Genomic DNA, 24,908 nt, shown 5'->3' with positions numbered 1-24,908 from the left:
TCATTTGTGAAATGTAAATTAAAGCCACAGTGGAGTGTGCTATATGCCCTCCAGAAGGGATGTAATTAGACAGGAACACATGCTAGCTACATGAGAAAAACCCTTCCACTGCTGGCAGAAACATGAAATGGCATCCATATTCTGGGCAGTGGCGCAACAGGTTTCCTTTAAAGTCACACATCTAACACCAGACCCAGCAATTCCTCTCATTGGTATCTATCTCCTCAAAAGGAATGGAAATGCATGTCCACATAAGGAATTACCTGGGCTGGTGAGATGGCTCAGTGATTAAGAGTGCACACTGCTCTTGCAGAGAACCTGAGCTCTGTTTCTAACACCCATGTCAGGCAGCTCACAAGTGCCTGTAACTCCAAGAGACCCAAACTTCTGGTCTCCCAATTTCAGACACCTGCACACGTGTGTACACCCCCCCAACACACATAATTAAAAATAAAATTTAATTTTGAAAAAAGAATTGCTGTAAATGTTAAGGCAGCATTGCTGATAATAATCAAAACTTTAATGTCCATTAATTAGTTGAGTAGGGTCATGAAATGTGATGCACCTATACAATGTAACATTTTTGCTCACTAGCAAAAAGTGAGACAAGCTAAATGAATCTTAAATATTATGCTAAAAATCATCGTTAGGTAATTATTACACAAAATGTCCAGGAAAGACATTATGAAGACAAAACATAGGTAAGTGGTTGTCTGAGGGTCAAGAATGTGGCACGAATGCAAGTGAGCACAGGGACCTTTGGAGAGGATGGCCTGGATGCCGTGTGGGGACAACCGCACAGCTGGGACATGCAAAATGTGTCAGTTTGTGGTGTACAAGTTATACCTCAATAGTTTTTGTTGGTGATGGTGGTGGTGTTTGTGTTTGGAATCGGCGTCTCATCTTGTAGTCCTCCATGGGTGGCCTGGAACTGGCTATGTAGAAAATTCTAGACTCTAACTTGCCTGCCTGACTCCCAAGTACTGGGAGTTAAAAAAACAAATGGCAACAAAAACTCTCTCTCTCTCTTTTTAATGTTTTAAAAGTCAGGCAAAAATACTTTAATCTTTTAAATACATAAACTCAAATTTTCATGTGAATGGAATCCTAAAGGTGAGACCTGATTCTGTGCACTGAAGGAAAAGCTACATGCTCTGGAGAATCAGATGAACAAACAAAAAAACTGGTTATGAGCAATGGGAAGAAAATAGTTCAGTAGTCTTCTCTAGGGGCTGGAGAGATGGTTCCACAGTTAAGAACACTTGCTGCACAATCCTGACAACTGGGGCTTGAACCCCAGCACCCACATCACTAGCCAGGCATGCCTGGCACACCTGTAACCCCGGCACCCACACCACTAGCCAGGAGTCCCCAGCACACCTGTAACCCTGGCACCCACATCACTAGCCAGGAGTCCCTAGCACACCTGTATAACCAGCACCAAGAAAGCAGAGACAGGAGGATCACCGAGGCTGGATAGCTTTCAGTCTAGCAGAGAACATCCAGGGAGGCCTCTCAGAAGGAAAGTGGAGTGATGGAGAACGTCCACTGTACACACAAGTGCACATAACTCACATAAACACAAATAAACCTTTAAAAGTTCTCTAGGGTCTCATCTCATCCTACAATGGTGCCTACAAGTAAAACAGGACTGCTCTTAGGAGGTGTCTTAAATATACCTGGAACACATAAGTGACTGACAGGAACCTTATCCCTATAGACAGAAATTAGTGTGTCTCATCCATCTGTAGCAAAGAACCAGGATTTCTCTCCACCAGTTCCCGGCTGATACTCTGCAGATACAAGAAAAAAACAAAAAACAAAACAAACAAACAAAAAAACTACTGTTAACAGCTCAGGAGGTAAACTGCTCAATGACCTGAGTCAGTCCCCGGGAAGGCCAAAACTGGATCCTGCTAGTTTTCTTTGACTTCTATACCAAGGCACCAGGCACACGTGTTGTGTGCAAAAATACATCCAGGCCAGGCGGTGGTGGCGCACGCCTTTAATCCCAGCACTTGGGAGGCAGAGGCAGGCGGATCTCTGTGAGTTCGAGACCAGCCTGGTCTACAAGAGCTAGTTCCAGGACAGTCTCCAAAACCACAGAGAAACCCTGTCTCGAAAAAAAAAAAATAACCAAAAACCAAAAACAAAAAACAAAAATACATCCAGGCAAAACACTCATACACATAATAAAACTTAAAAATAAAATATAGTATTCTTAAAGTGAAAGTACATATACTATGCCTCTAACATTTCCTCCATAAACCAGCCTCCATACATTGTAGACTATGAAGACAGTATGGCTGCCCAGTTAAAAACCCCCAATTATCCCCGACTTCTCCCTTAATTTTTTTTTTAATTGAGAAAAGGGAAAAAAAAGTATCCGCCTCCTCCCAGCTTCCCATTTCCCTCCCCCTCCTCCCACCCTTCTCCCCCTCCCCCAAACTCCTCTCCCCCTCCCTCTCCAGTCCATAGAGCAGTCAGGGTTCCCTGCCCTGTGGAAAGTCCAAGGTCCGCCCTCCTCCATCCATGTCTAGGAAGGTGAACATCCAAACTGGCTAGGCTCCCACAAAGCCAGAACATTAAGTAGGATCAAAACCCCGTGCCATTGTCCTTGGCTTCTCATCAGCCCTCATTGTTTGCCATGTTCACAGAGTCCGGTTTTATCCCATGCTTTTTCAGTCCCAGTCCAGCTGGCCTTGGTGAGCTCCCAATAGATCAGCCCCATTGTCTCAGTGGGTGGGTGCACCCCTCGTGGTCCTGACTTCCTTGCTCATCTTCTCCCTCCTTCCGCTCCTCATTGGGACCTTGGGAGCTTCTTGATATCCAGCCAGTGACTAAGTAATTGTTCACATTATTATCATGGTCCTCGATTGGCCTCCTTGGCTTCAGTCTTTCCTTCCAAAAAAGTGTGTTCAAAAATAAGAAAAGGCAACTTGTTTCTATTTCTGGTAGATTAGGAAGACGTAAATTCTTGGCCTCATTTATGCGTAGCCTGAACATTACAAAGTTTGCCCAGTCACTACATTTCTGTTGGACTCTGACAGTGCCGTTTTATAAGAACTGGAGAGTGTAGTACTCTGCAGCTCTCCAGTACAGTGGCCAGTGTGGAGACTCAACAAAGGATCTGCATGTGCCTGTTACTCTCATTCCCACTAAGCAGCCTGCATATTCAATTTTCCTTTGTAATTCCAATTAGACATGGCATTCTTCACTTTCCATTGGGAGGTTTGCTGCCCAGTCCCAACAGCTGCTAGGTTCACTGCATCACAAGCAAGAGGCAGCTTTGCATTTCAGGCCACTTTAATTATTATAGATGGTGACACACACAAACCCTCGCGGGCTACCCAATCAAGGTTAAGAGGAGTGCATTCTGCAACAATGGAAGGACTCTTGAAATTTGTTTACAGAATTTGTCTGTCAATGTTTTAATCAAACAAAGCAATTTATTGTTAATTTAAATATCAGCAGAAAAGGACTGAAATTAGAACCCCCCCAGATTTCAAAGGTATCATATTGTGACCCCAGTTTTTCAAATTTTGTTAAAAAGAAAAAGAATTCTATGCCTAGTGGGCGGTTACAAAAACAAATGAAATCACTTGGGAGTTCAAATACATGTTAGTAGTTGTCCATAGCAAAACACCCAGAGCACTAAATTTTTGAATTTATAGACGATCTGTCACTTAAGACCGGCAGAGAACACCTATATATCCAAATTATCTCATGGCCTAGCCAAAAACAAGTAGCTATTGTTGGGAAAGGATAGGAGTTTTGATTCTCCCAAGTATCAATCTTGTATTCTTCCCAGAAAAAGCGAAGGGGATGGTCTCACAATTCGAGAAACATCAAAGAATTTATTTTAAAACCGAGAATTAATGGTAACAGTTCGCAAACAATAGCATTTAATGAGCAGTTTCTTTTAGTAATAAGTCCAAGAAACTAACCAAGATGTTTATACAGCTTTTGTAAGTGTCTAAAGCTTAAGTGGAAGAACCAGAAAGGGATAATGAGACTAGGGTGGGTGAAGGAAACCAGTCCTCACTTGTACCCTGAGGCTATACATTGTACACAGGAAAAGGGGGAGGGACCCACGGAGGGAGTGGCGGCTCCTGGGCCTGGTCTATTAATTCACATTTTGCTCCCCTCTATTCACATCCTGCGCGGACTCCACCCAAAGCAGCCAAGCGAGAGGGTGGGTGGGACTCACAGCCTAGCAAATAACAGTCCCAGAAATCGAAAACGAAATCGAGCAGGAATTGAGAAAACACCGCTCACCAGACAGAGGGGTGGAGAAGGAGGGCGAGAAGCAAGCAGGGACCCTTCTCGTGGCAGGAGAGGCATCCCTTCCCCTTCCCGGGGACAACCTCCACTCCCGCCCTAGCACATCCCTCTTCTCCTACACGTGGAGAGTGCAGGACACACACACGCAGAACACGGCCACTCATCTCCGGAACGTGGGCCGAGAGCACACAAGTATTCCCTGGGCATTTTCCAAGATTTTTGTTTCTCCTGGAGGGGTGGCAACCTGGGAGAGGCGGCGGGAAGGAAAGGAGACTGCCTGCAGAGCCCAGGTCCCGAGGGAAGCTTGCAGGGAACGACGGATAGAGCCAGTGAGGGCCCCAGCTACCTGTTGAATGGACCCGGCCCTATGCAAAAGAGGGACGAGGAGAGAGCTTCCCCGGAGGGCGGGCGGGGACCCGAGCAGCCGGATCTCAGCCCTAATGCTTGCGGGGGGGGCACCCCAAGAAGCCTGCGCTACGGGACACAGTGATGCGAGACTTGGGCAGAAGCAAGGGGTGGCGACCTGCCTGGCCCGTTCCCGCGGTTAGTCACTCACATCTGATACTCGTCTATCGCCTCCACCAGCTGGCCCCAAGAGTCGAAGTCGGCGCCTCTCCTAAGACTGGCGCCCCAGCGCTGCAGCAGACTCCGGGTCACCTCCGACATGGCCGGTCCCCGCCCCGGCCCCCTCCCGCCCCTACCCCAGCAAGGCCGGGCTCTAGGGCGCCATCCTCCCCGGGTTTGGCCCTGGCATTAACAGGGCCGGGAGGAACCGCTAAGGCCACCACCGCCACCCGCCGAGGAGCCGCCCAAACCCATTTGCCGCCACAGCCAAACTTTGCGGCTCCAAGGCGGCCGCCCCGCCGAGGCCACGCCCCCTAAGCCACGCCCCAGTTAGGTTGAGGCCGCCCCGACCCGCCGAGGCCGTCGTTACGGCGGCTTCCGGCCTTGGCTCGGGTGACACCCCACCCCACCTCCGCCACAGCTCCCCTCTCTAGGGCCCAGACAGGATCTGGAGAGGTAAGAGCAAACGAAGTTTAGAAAGGGCGGGCAGACGCAGCAACGCGGCGGAACCGCCCCTCTGAGACACGCACGGCCGTCTCTGCGGCTGTCACGGTCTCCAGTCACGTGACGCTTCCTAGCGGCTGGCCCCGCTTCCGGCTTCTCTAGCCCTGTCGTCTCGGTGCTACCGGCGCCTTCCTTGTCTCGCTGGCGGACTCCGGTCTCGCCTTCCCTTTCCTCCAGCAGGAAGAGTGGCGAACCGACTCTGAAGTCCCCGGTAAGCTTGTCATGAGGCGTGTGAGCCCGTGCTCTCCCTCCCCTCGAGGCCCTGCACTCCAGTGGGAGGGTCACCCCCTTCACGGGAGCTTCCATGGACCCTTGGGTGGTAGACAGTGGAGGAATCGATGGATTAACAGCTAGATCGGCCGACTCTCCTCGCTCGGCGTCCCCTTTGGATGTTAGAGGGGTTGCTAGACACAGAACCGTGGCTTGGCTATCATCTGCTTGGCCTTCCGAGGTTGACAGGATCGCTGTGCTACCCTAAGAGCCGATCGCGAGTCAGGAGGCGGGTGTGTGGGGTCGCGGCCCCTGACTCGGTAATACCCGGAGGAAGAGGCCGGGCGGTAAACAGGAAGTGGGCGCGAGCAGTGTCTAGACTTAGGTAGGCTCCCGGGAGCTCCGGAGTCCGGAGGGGTGTGTCAGCAGACTGGGTCGTCCCGTGGAGGTCTGGCAGGTGACCTGTTTTCGGGATTGTACTGGGGGCTCTGCAGGCTCCTGAGGGATGGGTGTGTCGTTCTTCGACCCCACCCTCTGAGGTCTGGAGACCCAAAAAGTGCCAGGTCACCCAAGTGTTTGAAGGATGGAGCAGGAACAGTCTCGGAATTTTATTTTTTTTTTCACAAATTTCCCTAGAGTGTGGTAGGCACACTTAGTGCCGCGTTTGCGTAGGTTTTGAAGGTGTTATGTATAGACGCTGTTTTTTTTTTTTGGTAATATGTTCTGAAGGGGCATATTCAGTGTTTTGAGTCCTAAGTGGATCTGCCCAGGCATCCCCTGAGTATAAAATGCATTCTCTCTGTTCACTAACTATCTGGTGCTTCCCAAAACCGGTTTTGTCTTGAGTGGGTCTAACCCGAGTGATGCATAATGTTAATATTTCAGAACACGACATCCTTCCACACACTTTTCCCCCAATAAAGGTGATTGAAAACCTGCACAATGCCTTTAAATTGCATTTGTCTTATCAGAATTGCTTCTGTGTTTCTTCTGGAATTTAATGAGATGTTTGAGAATTCAGCTTGAAGCCTTTTGTGTTACTAAATGCATTACCTACCCAGGAACTTTTAGGCAAAACAAAACAAAAAAAAAACCCCAGTGCTGCTTTTTTTCTTTATGCTACATTTTTTCAGGTTGACATTTTATTGAGGGAGCTTTTCAGATGTTTTTGTACAATTTACATTTTATTATAAAAATAGTCCTAGCAGTTTAACACCCAATCAATTGATTACAGAACACAAGGTATCCACCAAGGTCCTTTAGCACCAGTAATATGTGGAAGATGAAATGAATATGAAGCTTATTTATTTCCAGAAGACTTAGTGTTTATGGGTGGATCCGTTTGACTGTGTTAAGGAAATGAGACTCATCAGGTCCTATACCTTCTTGTTTGAAGCTATCCAACCAAGTCTCGGCTTTGCTTCTCAGAAGTGTAGTCTGGAGCCCTACCAGCGTCTCAGCTTCTCTCCCAGACTGGTGAGAACACATTTTAGCCAGACTCACAGAGTTCTTAATTTTCTTATACATAATCTAATTATAGACTCAATTTAAGACAAAATCTATTTGTGGTATATTATGCTTATATATGTATATTTTCTGTATAATAGCTTATGCATAAAGTGTATATACCTTGTAAAATAGCCAGTTTTTACTGTGTCTTTTTCTGACTTAATGTTTCTTCAATTTTTATGTCTCTTCGGCCTGTAGAACACATCTTGAGAAAATGACTCATTGGTTTCATAGGAACCCTTTAAAAGCTACAGCTCCCGTGTCTTTTAACTACTATGGCATGATCACTGGTCCTCCTGCTTCGAAGATTTGCAAGTAAGTGTTAGTGCAACTTAAGCAGTGTTGGTTGGGCAGGATTCAAGGGACTTTATAAGTTCCGTGGTCAATATAGAAATGTGTGACACATTCCTAACATTAAACTCATGATAAATTTCTATTTTATCATCAACAGATGAAGATTAAATCATGGGGTATTTAAGCTTTGGTAGGCATCGGGGCCACATACTTAATCTTAGATCGGTAAATGAGTTCCAGAAGAGCTAAAGCAGTAACAAAGTTAAACTATGTATTTCAACAGAGCCATAATATAGGATATGAGTATTGTTAGCAGGGTGTGCTAATGTACGCCTTTAATCTCAGCGCTCAGGAGGCCGAGGCAAGCAGATCTCTATGAGTTTTGAGACCAGCCTGGTCTACAGAGTGAGTTCCAGGACAGGTTCCAAAGCCATACAGAGAAGCCCTGTCTCCAAAAAACAAACAAACGAGAAAAAAAAAGTATTGTTAATGGGCCAGACAGTAAATTATTTAATGTTCCAAGCAGGGAGAGATTGCTATGGTTTGAAGTGGCCTTCAAAGTAGTGATATAGGAGAAAGGACTTAAGCTGTGGGTCGCATAAATTGTTTAACTTGTATCAGGAGTTGGCAAACTCTACCCACTATGTTAGGTCCACTGTTTCTTTTGTTTCTGCTCCGTGTGTGTGTGCCACACACGCGTGCAGACGCTCATGCGGTCACCCAAAGTTCAACATGCCCAAAGTTAAATTCATCTTAAAGTTATACAACTTGAGAAAAGCATGCCTTAGAAATAGGTAATTTAGGCATGAGCATGAGACCTGAGTTCAGATCCCTAACATCCACATAAAAAATGGTCAGGATGGCACACCTCTGAACCCTAGCACTGGGCACAAGATGTGGAGACAGGCAGATCTTAGAGTCTCGGCCAGCAAGTTTAGATGAAATGGAAAGTTCTGGGTTCGGTGAGAGACCCAGACATCCAACCCCTGACTTCCTTACATGCCCAGGCATGAATATTTGCATATGTGTGCACACGCACACACTAACATGTATTTAGATTGAGAAAATTTACAAGTGACTTTGAAAGTATTCAGAGTATGTATTATATATCATGCATTCTATGTGTCTTCAGTTTAAATTTACTCTTCAGCAACTTAAACCTATTTTAAAGGTCTTAAGTCAATGTCCATTAAATGTGATTTCTGGAACTCTGATGACTTCCCGGATTACATGTGGATGCAGATTAGATGCTGCAGATCTAGGAGAAGAAGTCATTGAAGATGTGAGTTCTCAGAAGAGACAAGCAGAAGGCCAAAGACTGGCCTTTTTATGTGTGGGAGAGAACTGGGGACATAGAGAAGAAGTGTTGAGTGGGGAGGAACATCCTGAATCTGTAGTGTGCACTGTGACCATGGGGTAAAGGAAGCGCAAGAGGGAAAGTTGGAGAAGAATGGCACGTGGGGGCACTTTGGCCATCCAGTTTCACATCTTCTGGATGTGTATATATTCATATAGTATATGTTAGATGTTTTGTGTGGAGTGCCAAGTTTAAAAGTTCAGAATAGTTACTAAAATGATTCACAACTACATTAAATTTCTGTTTCCCCCAAAACTATTGGCTAAAGAATGAAAAATGAGCCAGGTGATGGCACATGCCTTTAATCCCAGCACTCAGGAGGCAGAAGCAGGTGAGTTCAGCGCCAGCTGGTCTACACAGCTAGCTACAGGACAGCCAAGGCTACACAAAGAAACCCTGTCAGTAAACACACACACACAAAGAAGGAAGAATGAATTTTAAATCCATTCAGTTGTTATTTGTGTTGATGGAGACAGGGTCTCAGCTAGCCTGAGCTGCCTCAGCCTTGCCTCGGTTCTGTAGCTAAGGATTCCTCTCCTCTCCCACCTCCTGAGCACTACATTACAGGTTTGTGTTGCCATGCCTGGTTGATATTTTTGCTTTTAAAACTTGCTATATATTTTTATTGTATAATTGGGTGCTTGCATTGCCCCTTTAATTAGACTGAGTTTATTTTCGTATAACTTTTGAAGCAATTGTTAATAGAAACTTCATTTATTTCTAACATTGACCCTAATTAAATTTATTCCTTGGGATTGGTACTTCATAAAGAAGGGAGCAGGGGATCTGTGGTATTGTTTTAATGCTTTTTAGTTGTAGCCTCTGAACTGTTTTTATGTAGTCTTTGAAACACAGCTTACTTAGCTTTCCTGTCTGTTGATGTTAGTGATTTAAGATCATCCAGGACTCGGCTCCTCGAGTTGTTCACTGATTTGAGCTGTAACCCGGAAACGATGAAGAACGCAGCAGACTTGTATTTCTCACTTTTACAAGGTTGGTCACTTTACCAGCTATGTGGTCTGTGCATTTGACTGTTCAGATACAGATAGTTTTATCTCCCAGGCTTTGTTTGGAATGCTTGGGTCTCAACGTGACATTGTAAGTGGTGGTATATGGTCTTACTAATAGTCTAAAAAGTGGAAATCTATATCTATAATATAGATAGGTAGGTAGATAGATATAGATAACTATAGATAGATATAGTTCATATTTTATTAATAGAAGAATATGCAAAATAGGGGAAGGAGAAATTCAGTACCAGAAGGTTCATTCAGGCACCTGAAAAAAGTAATTATATGAATAAAACAATTGTTTTTGGTGGGGAGAGGGCTTCAAGACAGCATTTCTCTGGGTAGCCCTGGCTGTCCTGGAACGCAATTTGTAGATCAGGCTGGCCTTGCACTCACAGAGATCCCGCTTGCCTGTCTTCCTAGTGCTGGGATAAAGGCACGCACCATCATGCCCAGCTATGTACAAATACAATTTTAACTAGAAAAAATATTTGTTCTAAAATTAAAATATGTTGCTTCCTTTTATAGGTTTCATAAATTCACTGGGAGACTCCACCCAAGAAAGCAAGTTACGATATGTGCAGAGTTTCAAGTGGACTGATACATTGCAAGGACATGTTCCGAGGTGAGCGGTGCTGATGAGGCCTAACTCCAATTCTGCTTTAACTGTTTGGCCAGTGTATTTGAAGAAGAACAGATAAGCATTGTCACTTGTTAAGAAATTAATTAAAATATTGACTTAAACTAGTGTGTGGTATAAGTTTAAAATAATGTATTTCTACCAGACAAAATCCATTTTTGCAGCAATAATAAATATTAACTTTAAACACATTGGACTGTTTAATAACACCCAGTTTGCAGTCCAAAACTGGCTTTATTTCCCCCTCCTTTCTAACCGTGTTTCTACTCTTAAAACTTTCTCACTCCTCAACTATGAATAGGTCATTGCGACATTAACCTTTATTTTTTAAAAACACAATGGCTTGTTAAAATGGCCATAGATCTTTGTTTAATAAAAAATAGAAAAGGAGCCAGTAAGGTGGCTCAGTGTGTGAAGGTGTGTGCTGCCAAGCCTGACAACCCGAGTTCAATTCCCAGACCCTACATAGAGTCGAAGGACAGAGCCAACTCCCGAATTTACCTTTTGACTTCCAGGTATGCTTTATGACACGTGTATCCATAAACACAAGCAAGCAGAAATAGAAAGGAAGGGATTGGAGATCACATCCCAGGGTGGTGTTACAATGGAAAGGATGAATGTTGGATTCATACATGCCAAGACACAGTGCAGGTTTTCTATGAACATCCACTTTAATTAGATTTTGATGTGATGATGATAATGGGATACTGTGAGGAACAAAATGAGAAACTGTAGGCGTGATGAATGATGTAATGCCAGGCCTTTATAGAATTAAGACATTCACTGTTTGTTGCTTTTCTTTCTTCCTTGGACATGTTGTGTGGATTCTAGTAGTCTTGAATACCAGAGTTTTCCAAGACTTCCTGGGTTTTTTTTTTGTGTGTGTGTGTGTAATCACTGTTTTTCATTCAAAATTAAGGAGTTGTTGTTGTGAAAGACTTTTTAAATTTATTTGTGTTTTATGTACATTTGTGTTTTGCCTGCACATATGTCTCTTGTGACAGTGTTGGATCCCCTGTGACAGGAGTTGCAGACAGTTGGGAGCTGCCATGGGTTCTAGGAATTGAACGTGAGTCCTCTGGAAGACCAGCCAGTGCTCCTAACCACTGAGCCATCTTTCCAGCCCCATGAAGTCTATTTTTTAAGGATCAAGTCTTCATCCTCTTTACATTGAAAAACTTGACAGACTGTGAAGGGCTTGAATTATGTAAATTCAGTGCTTTCCCCCACATCACCCCTGAGCAATGGTGCACATGCTGATAACCACGTGTGAGGGAAGCTGAGGCAGAAGGATCATGAGCTTGAAGCCAACCTGGGCTACAGAACAAGCTCTGTCTCCCGAGTGCTAGTGTTAAAGGCATGTGCCACCACCACCCAGGGCTTTCTGACTTTTTACGGAGTCTCAGAAATACATAGTTTTAAAGCTATTCTATAACAGCTTTGGAAACTACTTTTTTTTTGTGATTATTACTGTGAAGTACATAGTTTATACTTGTGCTGGTTAATTTTTTTTTTCTCAGCTTGGTGTAAACTAGGGTCATTTGGGAGAGGGAACTCAATTGAGAAAATTCTTTCATTTGATTAACCTGTGGGTCATTTTCTTGATGAGTGATTCATGCGAGGAGGGGCCAGCCCACCTGGGAGTTGCCACCACGGGGCAGGTCATCTTGAATTGTATAAAAAAGAAACTGAGAAAGCTATGGGGAGCAAACCAGTAAGCAGTGTTCCACCATGGCCTCTGCTTCAGTTCTGCTTCCAGTTTCCTGTCCTGAGTGCCTGTTCTGATGTCATATTAGACTGTAAGCTGTAAGCTGAACTAAACCTTTCCTTCCCCAAGTAGTTTATGTGTGCATGCTTGTGTGTGTGCATGCTTTCTCTGTTAGCACATAGAAAGCAAACTAAGAAAATTCTGTACCACTATATTTAGATTGTTAATTACCTGTATTTATGTGTGTCAGTTCTCTCTTTTGGTTTCTTTGGATTTTTGTTTGTTTGTTTGTTTGTTTTTGTTGTTGTTGTTGTTGTTGTTTGAGACAGGCTATCACTGTGTAGCCCTGGCTGCCCTGGAAATGACTTTGTACACCAGGCTGACTTCAAACTCACAATGATCCACCAGCCTCTGCCTCCCAAATGCCAGGATTAAAGGCATGCACCACTGTGCCCAACTTGTATCTTCATAATTTTTTAATTAATGCACTTATTATTTATATGTGTTGTCATGTGTACATGTGTGTGAGCCTGCCTGTCATAGTACATACGTGAAGATTGGATAACAACATACAGGAATCGTTTCTCTTCAACCATGTGGGTCCCAGGGATTAAACTCAGGCCATCAAACTTGGCAGCAAGAGCCTTACCCTGCTAAGCCAAGTAAGCTTTGTTTAGCTGTGTCTTCATAATTTACAGAACTTAATGATTTCATTTCTAATTCCAGTGCCCAGCAGGATGCTGTTTTTGAACTAATATCCATGGGATTTAACGTAGCATTATGGTATACCAAATATGCTTCACGATTGGCAGGAAAAGAAAAGTAAGTTAGAAAGGTTTTATTTGTGTGTGTGTGTGTGTGTGTGTGTGTTTGTGTGTTTGTTGTTGTTGTTGTTTTAAATATATTGACTTTAAGTCTAGGCTATTTTCTAAAACGTTCCACTTGAACTAAGTACAAGAGTCATTGTTCATACTTAAGAACTGTAGTTAGGCATTTTAATCTTTGTTTTGTAAATTTTTATTTATTGCTCTTGGGGTAGGTAGGGGACGCACAGGCCAGGGTTAGCTGTGTGCAATAGGTTCTCTCCTTTCACTTCTGCATGGGTTCCAGAGATTGATTCCAGGTTGCCAGCCCGTGCAGCCACCATCCTGTACTCTGGTTTTACAAGGGGAAAGGTTTCCATAATCTTGCTATGTGGTAGTAGAGCTAAGTAAGGCCTCAAGCCAAGAAGCCATTAAAAGTGTGGCTCCTTGACTACATTTAAAATACTATAAACAGGTGACGCACGCCTTTAATCCCAGCACTCGGGAGGCAGAGGCAGGCGGATCTCTGTGAGTTCAAGACCAGCCTGGTCTACAAGAGCTAGTTCCAGGACAGGCTCCAAAACCACAGAGAAACCCTGTCTCGAAAAACCACAAAAAAAAAATAAAATAAAATAAATAAAGTACTATAAACAGAGATTTCAAACAGTGACAGAATTGGTCAGCAAACCTACAACTCATTATAAGTTGTCCATTTTTAAATGTATAATCTAAAAATCAACATCTATCAAGTCATTTGAAAATAAAGGATAAGAATAGGCAATTTGTAGAAAAAGAGGTAAAAAAAAACTTAAAGGTACATAAAACATTGTTTAGAGGACTAAAGAATTGCACGATGCCGATGAGGTAACTCAGTGGGTAAAGGCGCTTGCCACCCAATGACACAGAACAAGGGGAGGAGAGAGCTGAGCCACACACTTGTCCTGTGACCTCCACTCACACACCAGTGCACACAGAGAAATAACAACTTTTTTTAAGAATTGCAAAATTAGATGAGACAACTTTCATAGTAACATACATACAGCATTGAGAAGCTGGCACATCCATTCTGGTTCATCCACACATAGTAATATGCAGACATGTAAACATGAGTCATGTTGGCCGGTGTGGAGTGACTCAGATGAACAGAGTAGTGTGTGTAGCTGCCGTGATGTGTTAAGTTCGTAGTATTTTGTATGTGTTTATGGCAGAGCAGTCTGTAAAGACATAAGACTGTTTAGTATTTCCTTCGAGGCAAGCTTGCTGTTCATCTGCAGAGTCTTGGGTATGTATCATGTGCATTTTTAGTTTGTTTTTTTTTTTATTTAGGGAAATTAGATTTCTTTTTAAGGAAGAAAACTACTAATAAGAAACACAAGAAACTCATTTGGTTAAGTGTCTGTTTGTGGGTATGTGCTCATGCGTGAGGAGGCCAGAGGTGTTGGGTCTCCCTGGAGCTGGAGTCACAGGCATGTGAGCCGCCTGACATGGGTGCTGGGAGCTGGACTGAGTCCTCTGCAAGAGCAGCAAGTGCTCTTAGGAACTGAGCCATGTCCCAGCCTTGGTGTTCTGATAACGTGGTAGCTGTTAGGACCAGAAATAAGGCGCATCCTCTAACTTGCATAACCACTGTCTTAAAGCATAACAGAAGATGAAGCAAAAGATGTCCATCGGAGCCTAAAAATTGCAGCTGGGATTTTTAAACATTTAAAGGTAAATGGGGTTGGGGAGCAGGGCGGGGTAGGATGGATCAGGGGGTGGCGCATTGTTAATTCTTGGACTGTGTGTCGGGATTAGTAACTCCATTGTGTCAGAGAGGTAGTCCAGTCCCTCCAGTAACTGCAGAGAGTTGGTTCAAGAACAGACTGCCCTTCCACATCTGCATACCCAAGTCTAGATTCTGTGGTGCCTTTTCTAAAGTGACGTGGGCTCTGCATGTAAGCCGTGCACGGCCTGTGTACTGTATACCTCGCTCGTCAGCTAGCACAGAGTGACTACTCTGTGAGTACTCGTGCTACTGTGTTGTCTAGGCAGTGGTGACAGGGGGATTGTGTGCAGCCACGGTGGCTGAGTGTTGTGTCTGAGCTGACTGTGCAGGCTGTACTTTAGCTGCCTTCCTGGGAGCCACCACCAGTTACTGTGCTAATAACTCCATTTTTACTTTCAAGTTGGTGGATCATAACTAGAAGCTTTAGCTGTAATATTCTGCTTACTTTTCTGTGTCTTACCCTGAGTGAAAACAAAACAGATAAGTTGATGTCTGTGCTACTGCGCACTACTTTCTCCTGTCACTGGGAGCAGTCGCAGTCCCTCAGTACGGACTCTGAGGTTGCATTCTGAGTCTCATTGGCCAGCCAATCACTGCAATCTAATGATATCAGGTAGCCTGAAGATAGGACAGGAACTCTGAGGAAAAAATGCTTGTCTTCCTCTGACACTGCCCTTCTGCTTCTTATGATCAAAACTACTGATTACTGAGGGCCTCTGGAGGCAGCCGTATGATGATGTAGAATTTGCAGTATTTTCTTTTCAATGTTAGCTCTTACTGTGAATGAACAAGTCACAGAACAAAAGAGAATTTTCATTACTATTGCAGCTAAATACTTTCTAAGATAAAGATATGCTTTGCATTATGTTGTATTGGCAAAGAAGTCTATCCATAACCTAAGTCTTGCTTCTGGATTTCTTATAAAAGTTCACTTTGAATAGATAAGTCCTCACCATGCCTGTGAGCTTACAGCCACTGCTTGGTCTGTTCTCTTAGGTTCCCAGTGAGTCTCTAAATTGAATATCCCATAATCACATCTTCGCCTCTGACAGGAGCATTAAGATGAGATTTGACATGTTTGTTTTCTGTTCTTTCTCTCCAGGAAAACCATATACCCAAACTTCTTACACCAGCAGAAAAGGGCCAGGACTTAGAGGCTCGGCTTATAGATACTTACATCATCCAGTGCCAGGCTGAGGCTCAAGAAGGTATGGAAACATTCGAAGGTGTTTTGCTTTTAAGAATGTTTATATTGGCTTTTGAGTCTTTGGGAAATACCACAATTAGCTGTATTAAGTTTTAAATTTTAAGAACTGATTATGAGGGCCGTTTTACCCTATAACATTGCCTTTGCTGTCTAGAGAGCTCCTTCCAGCTGATATTTCTTTAAAGAGGGTTTTGATTTCATGCCTTTTTGATAGCATTAATGTTCATCTTTGGGTGTTTTTTCTTTAAGATTAATTTTTAGGTGTGTGTGTGAGAGAGAGAGTGTATATGGTGGGGTTATGTGTGTGGGTGCCCTTGGAGGTCAGAAGAGGGTGCCAAATCCCTTGAAGCTGTAGTTACAGGTGGTTGTGACCCTCCCAAAATGCACGTTGGGAACCGAACGTGGCTCTTCTGAAAGAGTACTTTGTAATCTTAACTGCGAGCCCTCGTTCTGCTGCAAACATTAACGCTACTCATCTCTCCTCCTGTGTTGTGCTTATTACTTTCCTTCTCCCACTCATTAAATTACCTTAAGTCTTCATCTGTCAGTTTCCAAAAACTAAAGTAACTACTATAAGCTTTTTATCTGTATGTCAAGACTGAGTGCTTTCAAAGCACTTTTCTTCTTCCTGTCTTGCTATTTTAGTAATTCTCTGTGCTAATAGTTGGCTAGTGATTTAAGATACTGTATCAGAAACATAAAATCAGTGTTTTCTTTTTGTGTTTGTTTTCTATAAATTTTATACTAAAACATTTTTTAAAAACTGAACATCTGGAAAGAAGACTGTCAGGCTGTCTTCTGCTGTTATGACTGAACTTCCCATAACTGGATGTGAGCTTAGAGATTGTATTTATTATGTGTCGGTTACAGTAACAATTGCCCGAGCAATTGAGCTGAAGCATGCTCCAGGACTGATTGCTGCACTTGCCTACGAAACGGCCAGCTTCTACCAGAGAGCAGGTAAGCTCGCCGTGTTGTTACACTAACAGTCCTTAGGTTTCGTGTTCACTTGATTTTTGCTGAGAATCTCGTATTTCCCGTTACATTACTACAATAAAATCTTTGTATTTTGGCCTTTTTAAAAATAAGAGGCCAGGTGTGGTAGCACAGGTGCTCCAGGTGTGGTGGCACAGTGCTCCAGGTGTGGTGGCACAGTGCTCCAGGTGTGGTAGCACAGGTGCTCCAGGTGTGGTGGCACAGTGCTCCAGGTGTGGTGGCAGAGTGCTCCAGGTGTGGTGGCAGAGTGCTCCAGGTGTGGTGGCAGAGTGCTCCAGGTGTGGTGGCACAGTGCTCCAGGTGTGGTTGCACAGGTGCTCCAGAGGCTGTCACAGGAAGATTGTTACTCTGCCTGACTGCAGAGTAAAATCAAGGCTGGCCTGGACAATTTGTCTCAAAAGCAGGGACACAGCGCTGTGGGTCAAGTGTTTGCCACACGAGCATTAAGACCTAAGTTCAATCTGTGGGATGTAAAAGAGCCAAGCGTGATGACAAGTGCTTGTGATCTTACTGCCAAGGAGGAGGAGTCACGCAGGATCCCTGTGCCTTGGTCGGTCAGTAAGATCCAGGTAAAACCAAGAGACCTTGTCTCAACAGATAGGGGAATAGCCTACACACACATATGCTCCTCTCAGACACAAATATGCACGTATACATGTTAGTTAATATGTTATAAATTAATGTGTAAGGAGCTGGGAATATACCTTGTAGTAGAGCTCTTGAGTCGGGCCCCAGCATCTCACAGCCAATGTATTAACAATGGCTTGTAGAAAGATAATGTACTTTCCACCAGTTATATCTGGTTATATGCAGCCATTGCTCATTTTGGTCTTTATAACAATCTTACATATGTATTTAGTTAATTAATTCATTTTAAGACTGGGTCTTTCTGTGTAACCCTGACTGAAAACTGACTATGTAGACAGACCAGATTGGCCACAAACCCAAGAAATCCTCCTGCCTCTGTCTTCCAAGTGCTGAGACTAAAGTCTTGCACTACCATGCCCAGATCTTTATAATCATTTTATAGCTGTTGTCCTTATTTAGTGTTATATGGCCACCAATAACGTGACTACTAGCATGTGGAAGGTGAAAACCAGAACTTGGGTCCTGTGATCTAGGAAACACACTTGGGTTTCTGTTCGGAGGCCCGTTTTTATTTTGGTTGTGGAGTAGATAAGAATAAATTCCCAGTCTAGGGAAGGAGGTGAACTTGGAGTCAGATCATGGTGTAAGATACAGCATCACTGATGTAAGAAACTGAGCAGTGTGGGCGTGCCAGAGAATGCTTGCAGGAGGAAAGTGGCTTTTTAGTTTGATTTCAAAACAAAGTGAGTCTGATTTGATTGGATTGTAATTTTGAACGAAAATTCCCAGCTCCCACATGGGCTTGCTGTGTGAAGGGATAGGCAGGCTCAGTGTTTAAGAAGAAATTATTATAGGCTTTGAAGGAAATGAAGAAAAGTTTGACAGTGATAATGAAGTTGAAAATAAGGAAGTCAAAATTGATTTAGGAAAATGTTTGGATTTTGCCATTAATTTAAAGCTACATTAACCATCAAATTGAAGAGGTATTTATTATGTTGTTCAAATATATAATTATGAAGAAATAAATCATATTAAGTATTTAGAGTTTTTTTTTCTTAATGTATGAAAGCTTGAATTTAGACTAGATGACATTGTGCTTTTATTAGCACCAGAACACAGGAACTAAGGAATGTTCCAGTGAAACTGGGTGAAATGATATTTTGCTTTTTAAAATGTAACTTTAGATCATACTTTATCCAGTTTGGAGCCTGCATACTCTGCTAAATGGAGGAAGTACCTTCACCTGAAGATGTGCTTCTACACGGCCTATGTAAGTCCCAACAGCCCTGCAGATGGTGAAGTGATTGGCAGTGACAGGCAGCTCTCAGGAGTGAGTGCAAGATGATAGACAGTTGTAGACCTAGAGGTGCTGCGTGGTCCCAAATCGTATTTTCAGGCTAGGCACATATGAATTCTCTCAGTTGTTTTATCCTGTCCATGAGAGGAGTATCAACAAATTCTAACCTCAGTGGCTTGGGAAGGTGGCTCAGTAGGTTGTGAGCAAGTGTGAAGATCTGAGTTCAGATCCCCAGAAGCCATGTTAAGCTGAATGCAGTCGTGCACATCTGTAAGGCCAGCACTCTACAGTGAGATAGAAGGCAGAAATGCCAGCTGCTAGCCTGGCATGCCTCACAGCAAACAATAGGATAGCCTGCCTCAAACAGAGCGGACGGCAGGGACTGAACCTAAGGTTGGCCTCTGAGCTCCTGCTCACTCACACCTCTATACACACCGTGCTTTTGTTGTTGATTTATTTTAACCTTAGGCATGCCACACAGTGTGTATGACCTAGAACAAAAACCACCAGTTTGCACCATTTTAGAAGCTCTTTACTTGTTGATTAAACGACCAAACTTAAGGTTGTTATCATGTGGGAGGCAGTCAGAACCTTTTTCAGAGTTAAGTAAATATTTCTACCCCTTCCATGATATAGAGTTTTACAGCATGCTCTACTGCTCAGCACCAGTTGTCTGTTTCAGCAGATTTTTATGAGTAGACTTCAGGCTGGTGTGCTTTTCCTAAAACCTGTGGTCCTTACTGAGTGTGGTGAGACATGCCTGTAACCCTAAGCGTTTGAAGCTGAGATGGGAGGAGGATCCTGAACCCAGGAGGAGGGGTATATATGGACATATGAGGGTGGGACATGGGTTGGAGTGGGACAGTCAGCAGGCTCTACTTGTTCGTCTCAAAACACTGCCCGATCCCTTTATGTGTGCGTAACAAAGAATTGACTCCTTTTCATAGTTCTGTCCTCATTTTTCAAACAAGTTTTAGCTAGCAGGTTTTGCTCTTAGAGCGTAGTGACATGTCTGTTTCTTGTCAGGGCTGGGCCTAACTGTTCATTTAATTTGGATAGAGATAGGGGAAGCCTACCTCAAATAAAGGCTTGCATGGATAGTCCAAACAGTGCCTGACAGTGTGACATGGAATCTGAGCACAGAATCTATGCAAATGTGTTTCTCTTGCCAGGCATATTGTTACCACGGCCAGACCCTGTTGGCTAGTGATAAATGTGGTGAAGCAATCAGGTCTCTTCAAGAAGCAGAAAAATGTAAGTTTTCCTTCCAGGATTTTAACTCCCTTAAAAAAATATATATATTCTTTCATCCTAAAGGGAATGCGTAGACTCTAAGTTTATGAAAGAAATAGGTAAGATAGCTAAGTTCATGAAAGAAATAGACAAGATATTTGGAGAAAAGAAAAAAAGTCTTATCCTCTAGCCTATAGAAAACACCACCTCCCACCAGCACTGTCTTCGCGTTGCTTTCACAGCAGGTGAAAACAGCAGAAGCCACTGTCCCTGACTTCAGGTCTTTGAGCTCTCGCGGGCAGGGCCCAGCCATCCTCAGACTGTTGTCCTCTCCGCAGTGTACGCAGAGGCTGAAGCCCTGTGCAAAGAGTACGGGGAAACCAAAGGACCAGGACCTACAGCCAAGCCGTCAGGTCATCTGTTCTTCCGGAAGCTTGGCAGCCTTGTGAAGAACACCCTGGACAAATGTCAGAGAGAAAATGGGTTCATGTGCGTACGCCTCACTCTTTGATCGGGATTGCTACCATAGTGACTGTAGTAACAGTTTTATCTCCAGTCCCAAAGGATGTGTCTTAGATTGCATTTAAATTTAGTATTAATTTTCTTTTTAAATTGGTGATGAAGTTGTTTGTAGGGCCTTTTATTCTATATATGATGTCATAAAAAGTGGGTTTAAAATCAAAGTGGGGTTTGGTAACAAAGTTTATTTCATCAGGATACTCCTATAAAGACTTCATTTTCTCTAAACTTTGCTTCTATCTGCTATCTCTGTGCAGGGTGGTGTGTGTGTGTGTGTGTGTCTATAATCAACTTCTTTACATGTTTGTCTCACTCTGGTTTGAGCTAGCTATAAAGTACGAAATTTTAATTATCTTGTAAATTTTCCTGGTCCCTCCGGGCAGTAAGACCAAAACTATTAGGAAATCAACAGTTGTCAGTGCAAACTGTAGTTCGGTGCCTTCATAGGCTGGGAGAATCATTCTTGTCCCTGCCTGCCTCTTTATATTCTTCCTGTGATACTCTGCATTTGGTCACACTGATGTTTTCACTTGTCTGCTTTAGTTTTCCTTTCCTTTGAAAATAGACTGAGCCCCCAGATCCAGGCCCACTACCCCTCTTTGTATTCTTTCTGTCCTTGAACACTGCTGCATTGTGCTGTAACCCGCTAGGGCCTCCCAACTTCTCGGTGGTCCGTTTGGGACTGTGCCCCAGAGCTGAGAATCGCCGTACTCATCATAGCTTTGAACATGTTAGGTGCTCAAGTGTTACTGAAGAAATGAATAAACCACTATTTAAATTGCTTTTTTGCAGTTACTTTCAAAAAATCCCAACAGAAGCCCCACAACTGGAACTCAAAGCAAATTATGGACTGGTAGAGCCTGTGCCTTTTGAATTTCCTCCTATGAGTGCTCACTGGACACCGGAAGCGTTGGCTGCGTTTGATCTCACCAAGAGACCCAAGGATGACAATGTATGAGATTGGGGCTTTCTTTCCAGTCACAGATGTTTAAAGAGACTGTAAAGCTAGTTTTGCGTGTCTTTGTTTACTTCAGCAGGTCTATGTATTTGTCTGAATGCTCAGTTGGCTCATTACAGTGCTTCATCTAATCGGGTGTAGATTGTTCTCAGTAGTAGCCCCTACCCTTCAGTGACTTCTAGATTTCTGTGTAATTTACTGGCATTGTTTCCAGCACATCACCTCATTTTCACAGCTTGTCAGTGCTTTCTTAAGGAGACGATTGGGGGGGGGGGTTCATCCGTGTTGATGTTGTTATAGCAATGTCCCTTCTGACCCCAGGAATTTGGAGATTCAGGTTAATGGCAGCATTCTGTTAGTCACCCAGAAGTGAAATAGAATGTGTGCGCATTCGTTCATCCCTAAGCTCCTGTGGCGCTCTGAATCAGATGGTAGCTCACAGGAAAGGTCCATGTTTCATTACCAAAAGACTAGGGATCTGTGACCAAAGGAGCGGGGGATTGTTTTATATTGGTAATCCTCCCTTGAAATTGTATATTTTTATAGTTTACTCCCCATACAAGTACTCCTTTTTTTTTCTTTTTTTGGTTTTTCGAGACAGGGTTTCACTGTAGCTTTGGTGCCTTTCCCGGAACTAGCTCTTGTAGACCAGGCTAGCCTCGAACTCCCAGAGATCCGCCTGCCTCTGCCTCCTGAGTGCTGGGACTCCTTAATACAATCACTTTTTCTTCCTATTGAGCCTCTGAAGCAGTCCTTTAAAAGATAGCTTATATTGTCATAAATCATCTCTGTTACCAAGTTTTTCAAACTTTACTGAAAGATTGTAGAGGAGGAGTACACCTCCCCCATCCCCCCCACCCCCGCCCCCGTGGTGTGGGTCACCTCAGTGCCATCCTTCAGTATCACTCTGGAAGGTAGGAAGTAGAGGAAACCTCTGCGGGTTTTCTCAAGCTCCATTTGCATATTCACCGTGTTTCCTTTCTCCCTAGGTCAAACCCAAACCGGAAGACGATGTGAAACCTGTAAAAGAACCGGATATCAAACCTCAAAAGGACACTGGGTGTTCTGTCTCTTAAGTGACACTTGTTTAGAGATCTCGCTGCCAGTCCCTAAGATGAACTGCGGGGCTTCACTTCACCATTTCTGATTTCTCTGAAGCACATAGGATAATTACTGACTTCAGAGGGACTTGGCCTTTTGTTTATTTATTCTTGATTTTTAACATAGAGATGTTTTATGCTTTTGTTTCTGGGCTCTGCTTTTTTAATCAGGACGACACTTGGAAGGGTTGTTTTTATGCCTTTAATGAGTGTGTGGGGGTGTTGGACTTATTTGAGCGCTAGAGAGTAAGTTTCATGTTAATGTTTTTCTACCTTCATAAAAAAGTGTTTTGCTTCTTGTTTGATACCAGAAGAATGTTTGAAAAGAAATGAGTTCCCCTCTTGTCACCGACTTGTTAGATTTGAGTCTAACTCGGTCTTCTGGTGGGAAAAGAAATTTGCAGTTAAAAATCAGAAAACCTTTAGACCAAATTTTTTCCTTACACTTAGCAGCCAATAATTTACTAGAAAAATCAGTGTTTAGAGGAATGTGGAACTTAGGGAAACCGGCGATGGCGTACACTTCCCTTCCCTGCAGAGTCCCATGCTCCCATAGTCACCCTCAGTGTCCAGACAGTGGTTTTTTTTACGAGTACTTTTTCTAATGAATTTTTCTATGTAAGGGACAAAGCTTTGTACTAGCATTTGGTGTTTCTGTAGAGAGAGATAAAGAATGGGAAGTGTGTTTTAAAGAAGCACAGCATTGCATGTTGTAAAGAAAGCCTTTATTAGGCTCAGTTGAGATAGGTTGTCCTGGATCACACTGATGACTCCTTTGTTAAAAGCATTTTAAGAAAATACCCTTTGTTAACTGATTTTGGTGTACATTGTGTCTTTAACATGGTTTTCTTCGACATCTAGCCTATCGGACTTCTTTGGCTGTAGGCCAAAGGCCATAGCAGCAGAAGGTCGGGATATAGATATAAACTATGATCTTCAAAGTGGGTACCACTTAAACAGTTTGGTTATATCCACAGACTGGGAAATGGAGGGTGTGTGACACTTTCAAAGTCATATCTGTAGTGTGTCCTGCTCGGTTACTCTCCTGCAGTGCTAACTCCTGTTCGTAAGTGGCAGATTGGCTCACTTGATAGGAACAGTAGTGCACATGAGAGCTCACTGTGCACGCACCAGTGGGCAGACGCTTAGACAAACCACTGCAACTGCATAGCAACCCTGTGGGAAACACAGGAATATACATCTCATGATAAAGAATGAGCATATTATCCTTCAATCAAGATTGTATTCAATAAATCATATATCATAGTTTACACTCCTTGGAAACACTCCGTAGAATCAATGAAGTTTTTTTAAAAAATAGAAATGGTAGTTACAGCTTACAGTATCTATTTAACATTTGAAGCTGCAACTTTCAGAACACTTGGAGAAACTACTGAACGAATGGGCATTAGGTTTGTTTTGCTGCCTGTAGAAAAAATACTGTTTCCCCCTAAGTACAGAGTCGCTTGTCCTAAATGCCATTTACTGACAACACTTTAACTAGTACTTGCTCAAGCCTGCTTGCTCTCTGCCCGTGGGGCTTGTTTTAGGTACTAGTACTAATTAACTAGGTAGGGAGATTTTTGTGGACTGTACTAAACCACCATCGGTGAAATGGAAACACATATATGTTCAGTGCTTCTACAGTAAGTACAGGTGATGAAATCCGTAATTGGCGGTGTTCACATGGTCAGACAAGAAGTCTTCTATTGACTGAAGAGGTGACACCTAATGAACCCCATTATATAAGGTTTTGAAGTGGTATTGGGAATTTGGGGAGATAGCGAATGTGGAGCACTAGCATGAAAACTGTAGGGAGATGGAACTGTACAGTCGTGTTGCATGTTTGTCATACCAGGCAAGGACAGTGCTACAGTGCTCAGTGTTTATATAATGATTTATCTTTTATTTATGAAAATAAAAGCAATTTTACTTACATTTTCATTGGATTTTTTGTGGGAGTGTGTGTTTTATATACTTAGCTAATAGCAGATTTAGTACAGTACAAACTTTTTCTTACAGTAATAATTTAAATGACATTTGTGTCAGTTCTGCTTCCTGAGTTAATTTCCTTGGCATATTTAGTTTATGCTTGTGTTTATATTGGTATTTTAACCACCTCTTACCACAAGTACATATTACATAATATTTCATATTACAAGTACAGTGCAATATTTTGTGTGTTGTGGCTAGCTGGACATGAGCACCTCGTCAGGATCTTCCAGGCTGCACACCTCCAGAAAGATTAGGAGATGTGACCTTGTCGGGCAGGTGTGTTGCTGGGTCAGCTTCGAGGATTCCTGCTATCCCAGTATGCTCGCTGCCTCTTGCTTGTGAATCAAGATGTGAGCTCTCAGCTGCT

The 24,908-nt window shown here is 43.3% G+C and overlaps 2 protein-coding genes across 4 annotated transcripts in view; one reads left to right on the top strand and one right to left on the bottom strand.

Moving 5' to 3' along the window:
- The window catches only part of Aida (axin interactor, dorsalization associated), a 45,243-nt gene extending 40,040 nt beyond the window's left edge, over positions 1-5,203 (bottom strand). Inside the window, exon 1 of one of the 2 annotated variants that reach the window (XM_075989385.1) lies at positions 4,841-5,203. In XM_075989385.1, the coding sequence (XP_075845500.1) occupies positions 4,841-4,950 (110 nt within the window). In that variant the 5' untranslated portion in view covers positions 4,951-5,203. Of the gene's footprint in view, positions 1-1,679; positions 1,795-4,840 lie in introns of those variants that run through there. The other variant, XM_075989386.1, reaches the window with a different exon arrangement.
- A 183-nt stretch (positions 5,204-5,386) lies between these two features.
- On the top strand, positions 5,387-24,495 carry Brox (BRO1 domain and CAAX motif containing). 2 transcript variants are annotated; one of them, XM_075989383.1, is made up of 14 exons: positions 5,387-5,563; positions 6,959-7,038; positions 7,270-7,386; positions 9,609-9,715; positions 10,261-10,357; positions 12,807-12,902; positions 14,521-14,593; positions 15,751-15,856; positions 16,726-16,815; positions 18,624-18,709; positions 19,909-19,990; positions 20,308-20,458; positions 21,281-21,440; positions 22,436-24,495. In XM_075989383.1, exons 3-14 carry the CDS (start codon positions 7,286-7,288, stop codon positions 22,520-22,522), a joined length of 1,236 nt encoding a protein of 411 aa, XP_075845498.1. In that variant the 5' UTR covers positions 5,387-5,563; positions 6,959-7,038; positions 7,270-7,285; the 3' UTR covers positions 22,523-24,495. The 2 variants fall into 2 exon arrangements, with proteins under 2 accessions (XP_075845498.1, XP_075845499.1); XM_075989384.1 differs by lacking the exon at positions 6,959-7,038.
- Positions 24,496-24,908: the final 413 nt, after the last annotated feature.

This window comes from Microtus pennsylvanicus, chromosome 10 (genome assembly GCF_037038515.1).
Source record: "Microtus pennsylvanicus isolate mMicPen1 chromosome 10, mMicPen1.hap1, whole genome shotgun sequence".
Classification (NCBI taxonomy): Eukaryota; Metazoa; Chordata; class Mammalia; order Rodentia; family Cricetidae; genus Microtus; species Microtus pennsylvanicus.
Note: the sequence above shows the minus strand (reverse complement) of the source record. Positions and strands in the feature narration are given on the sequence as shown.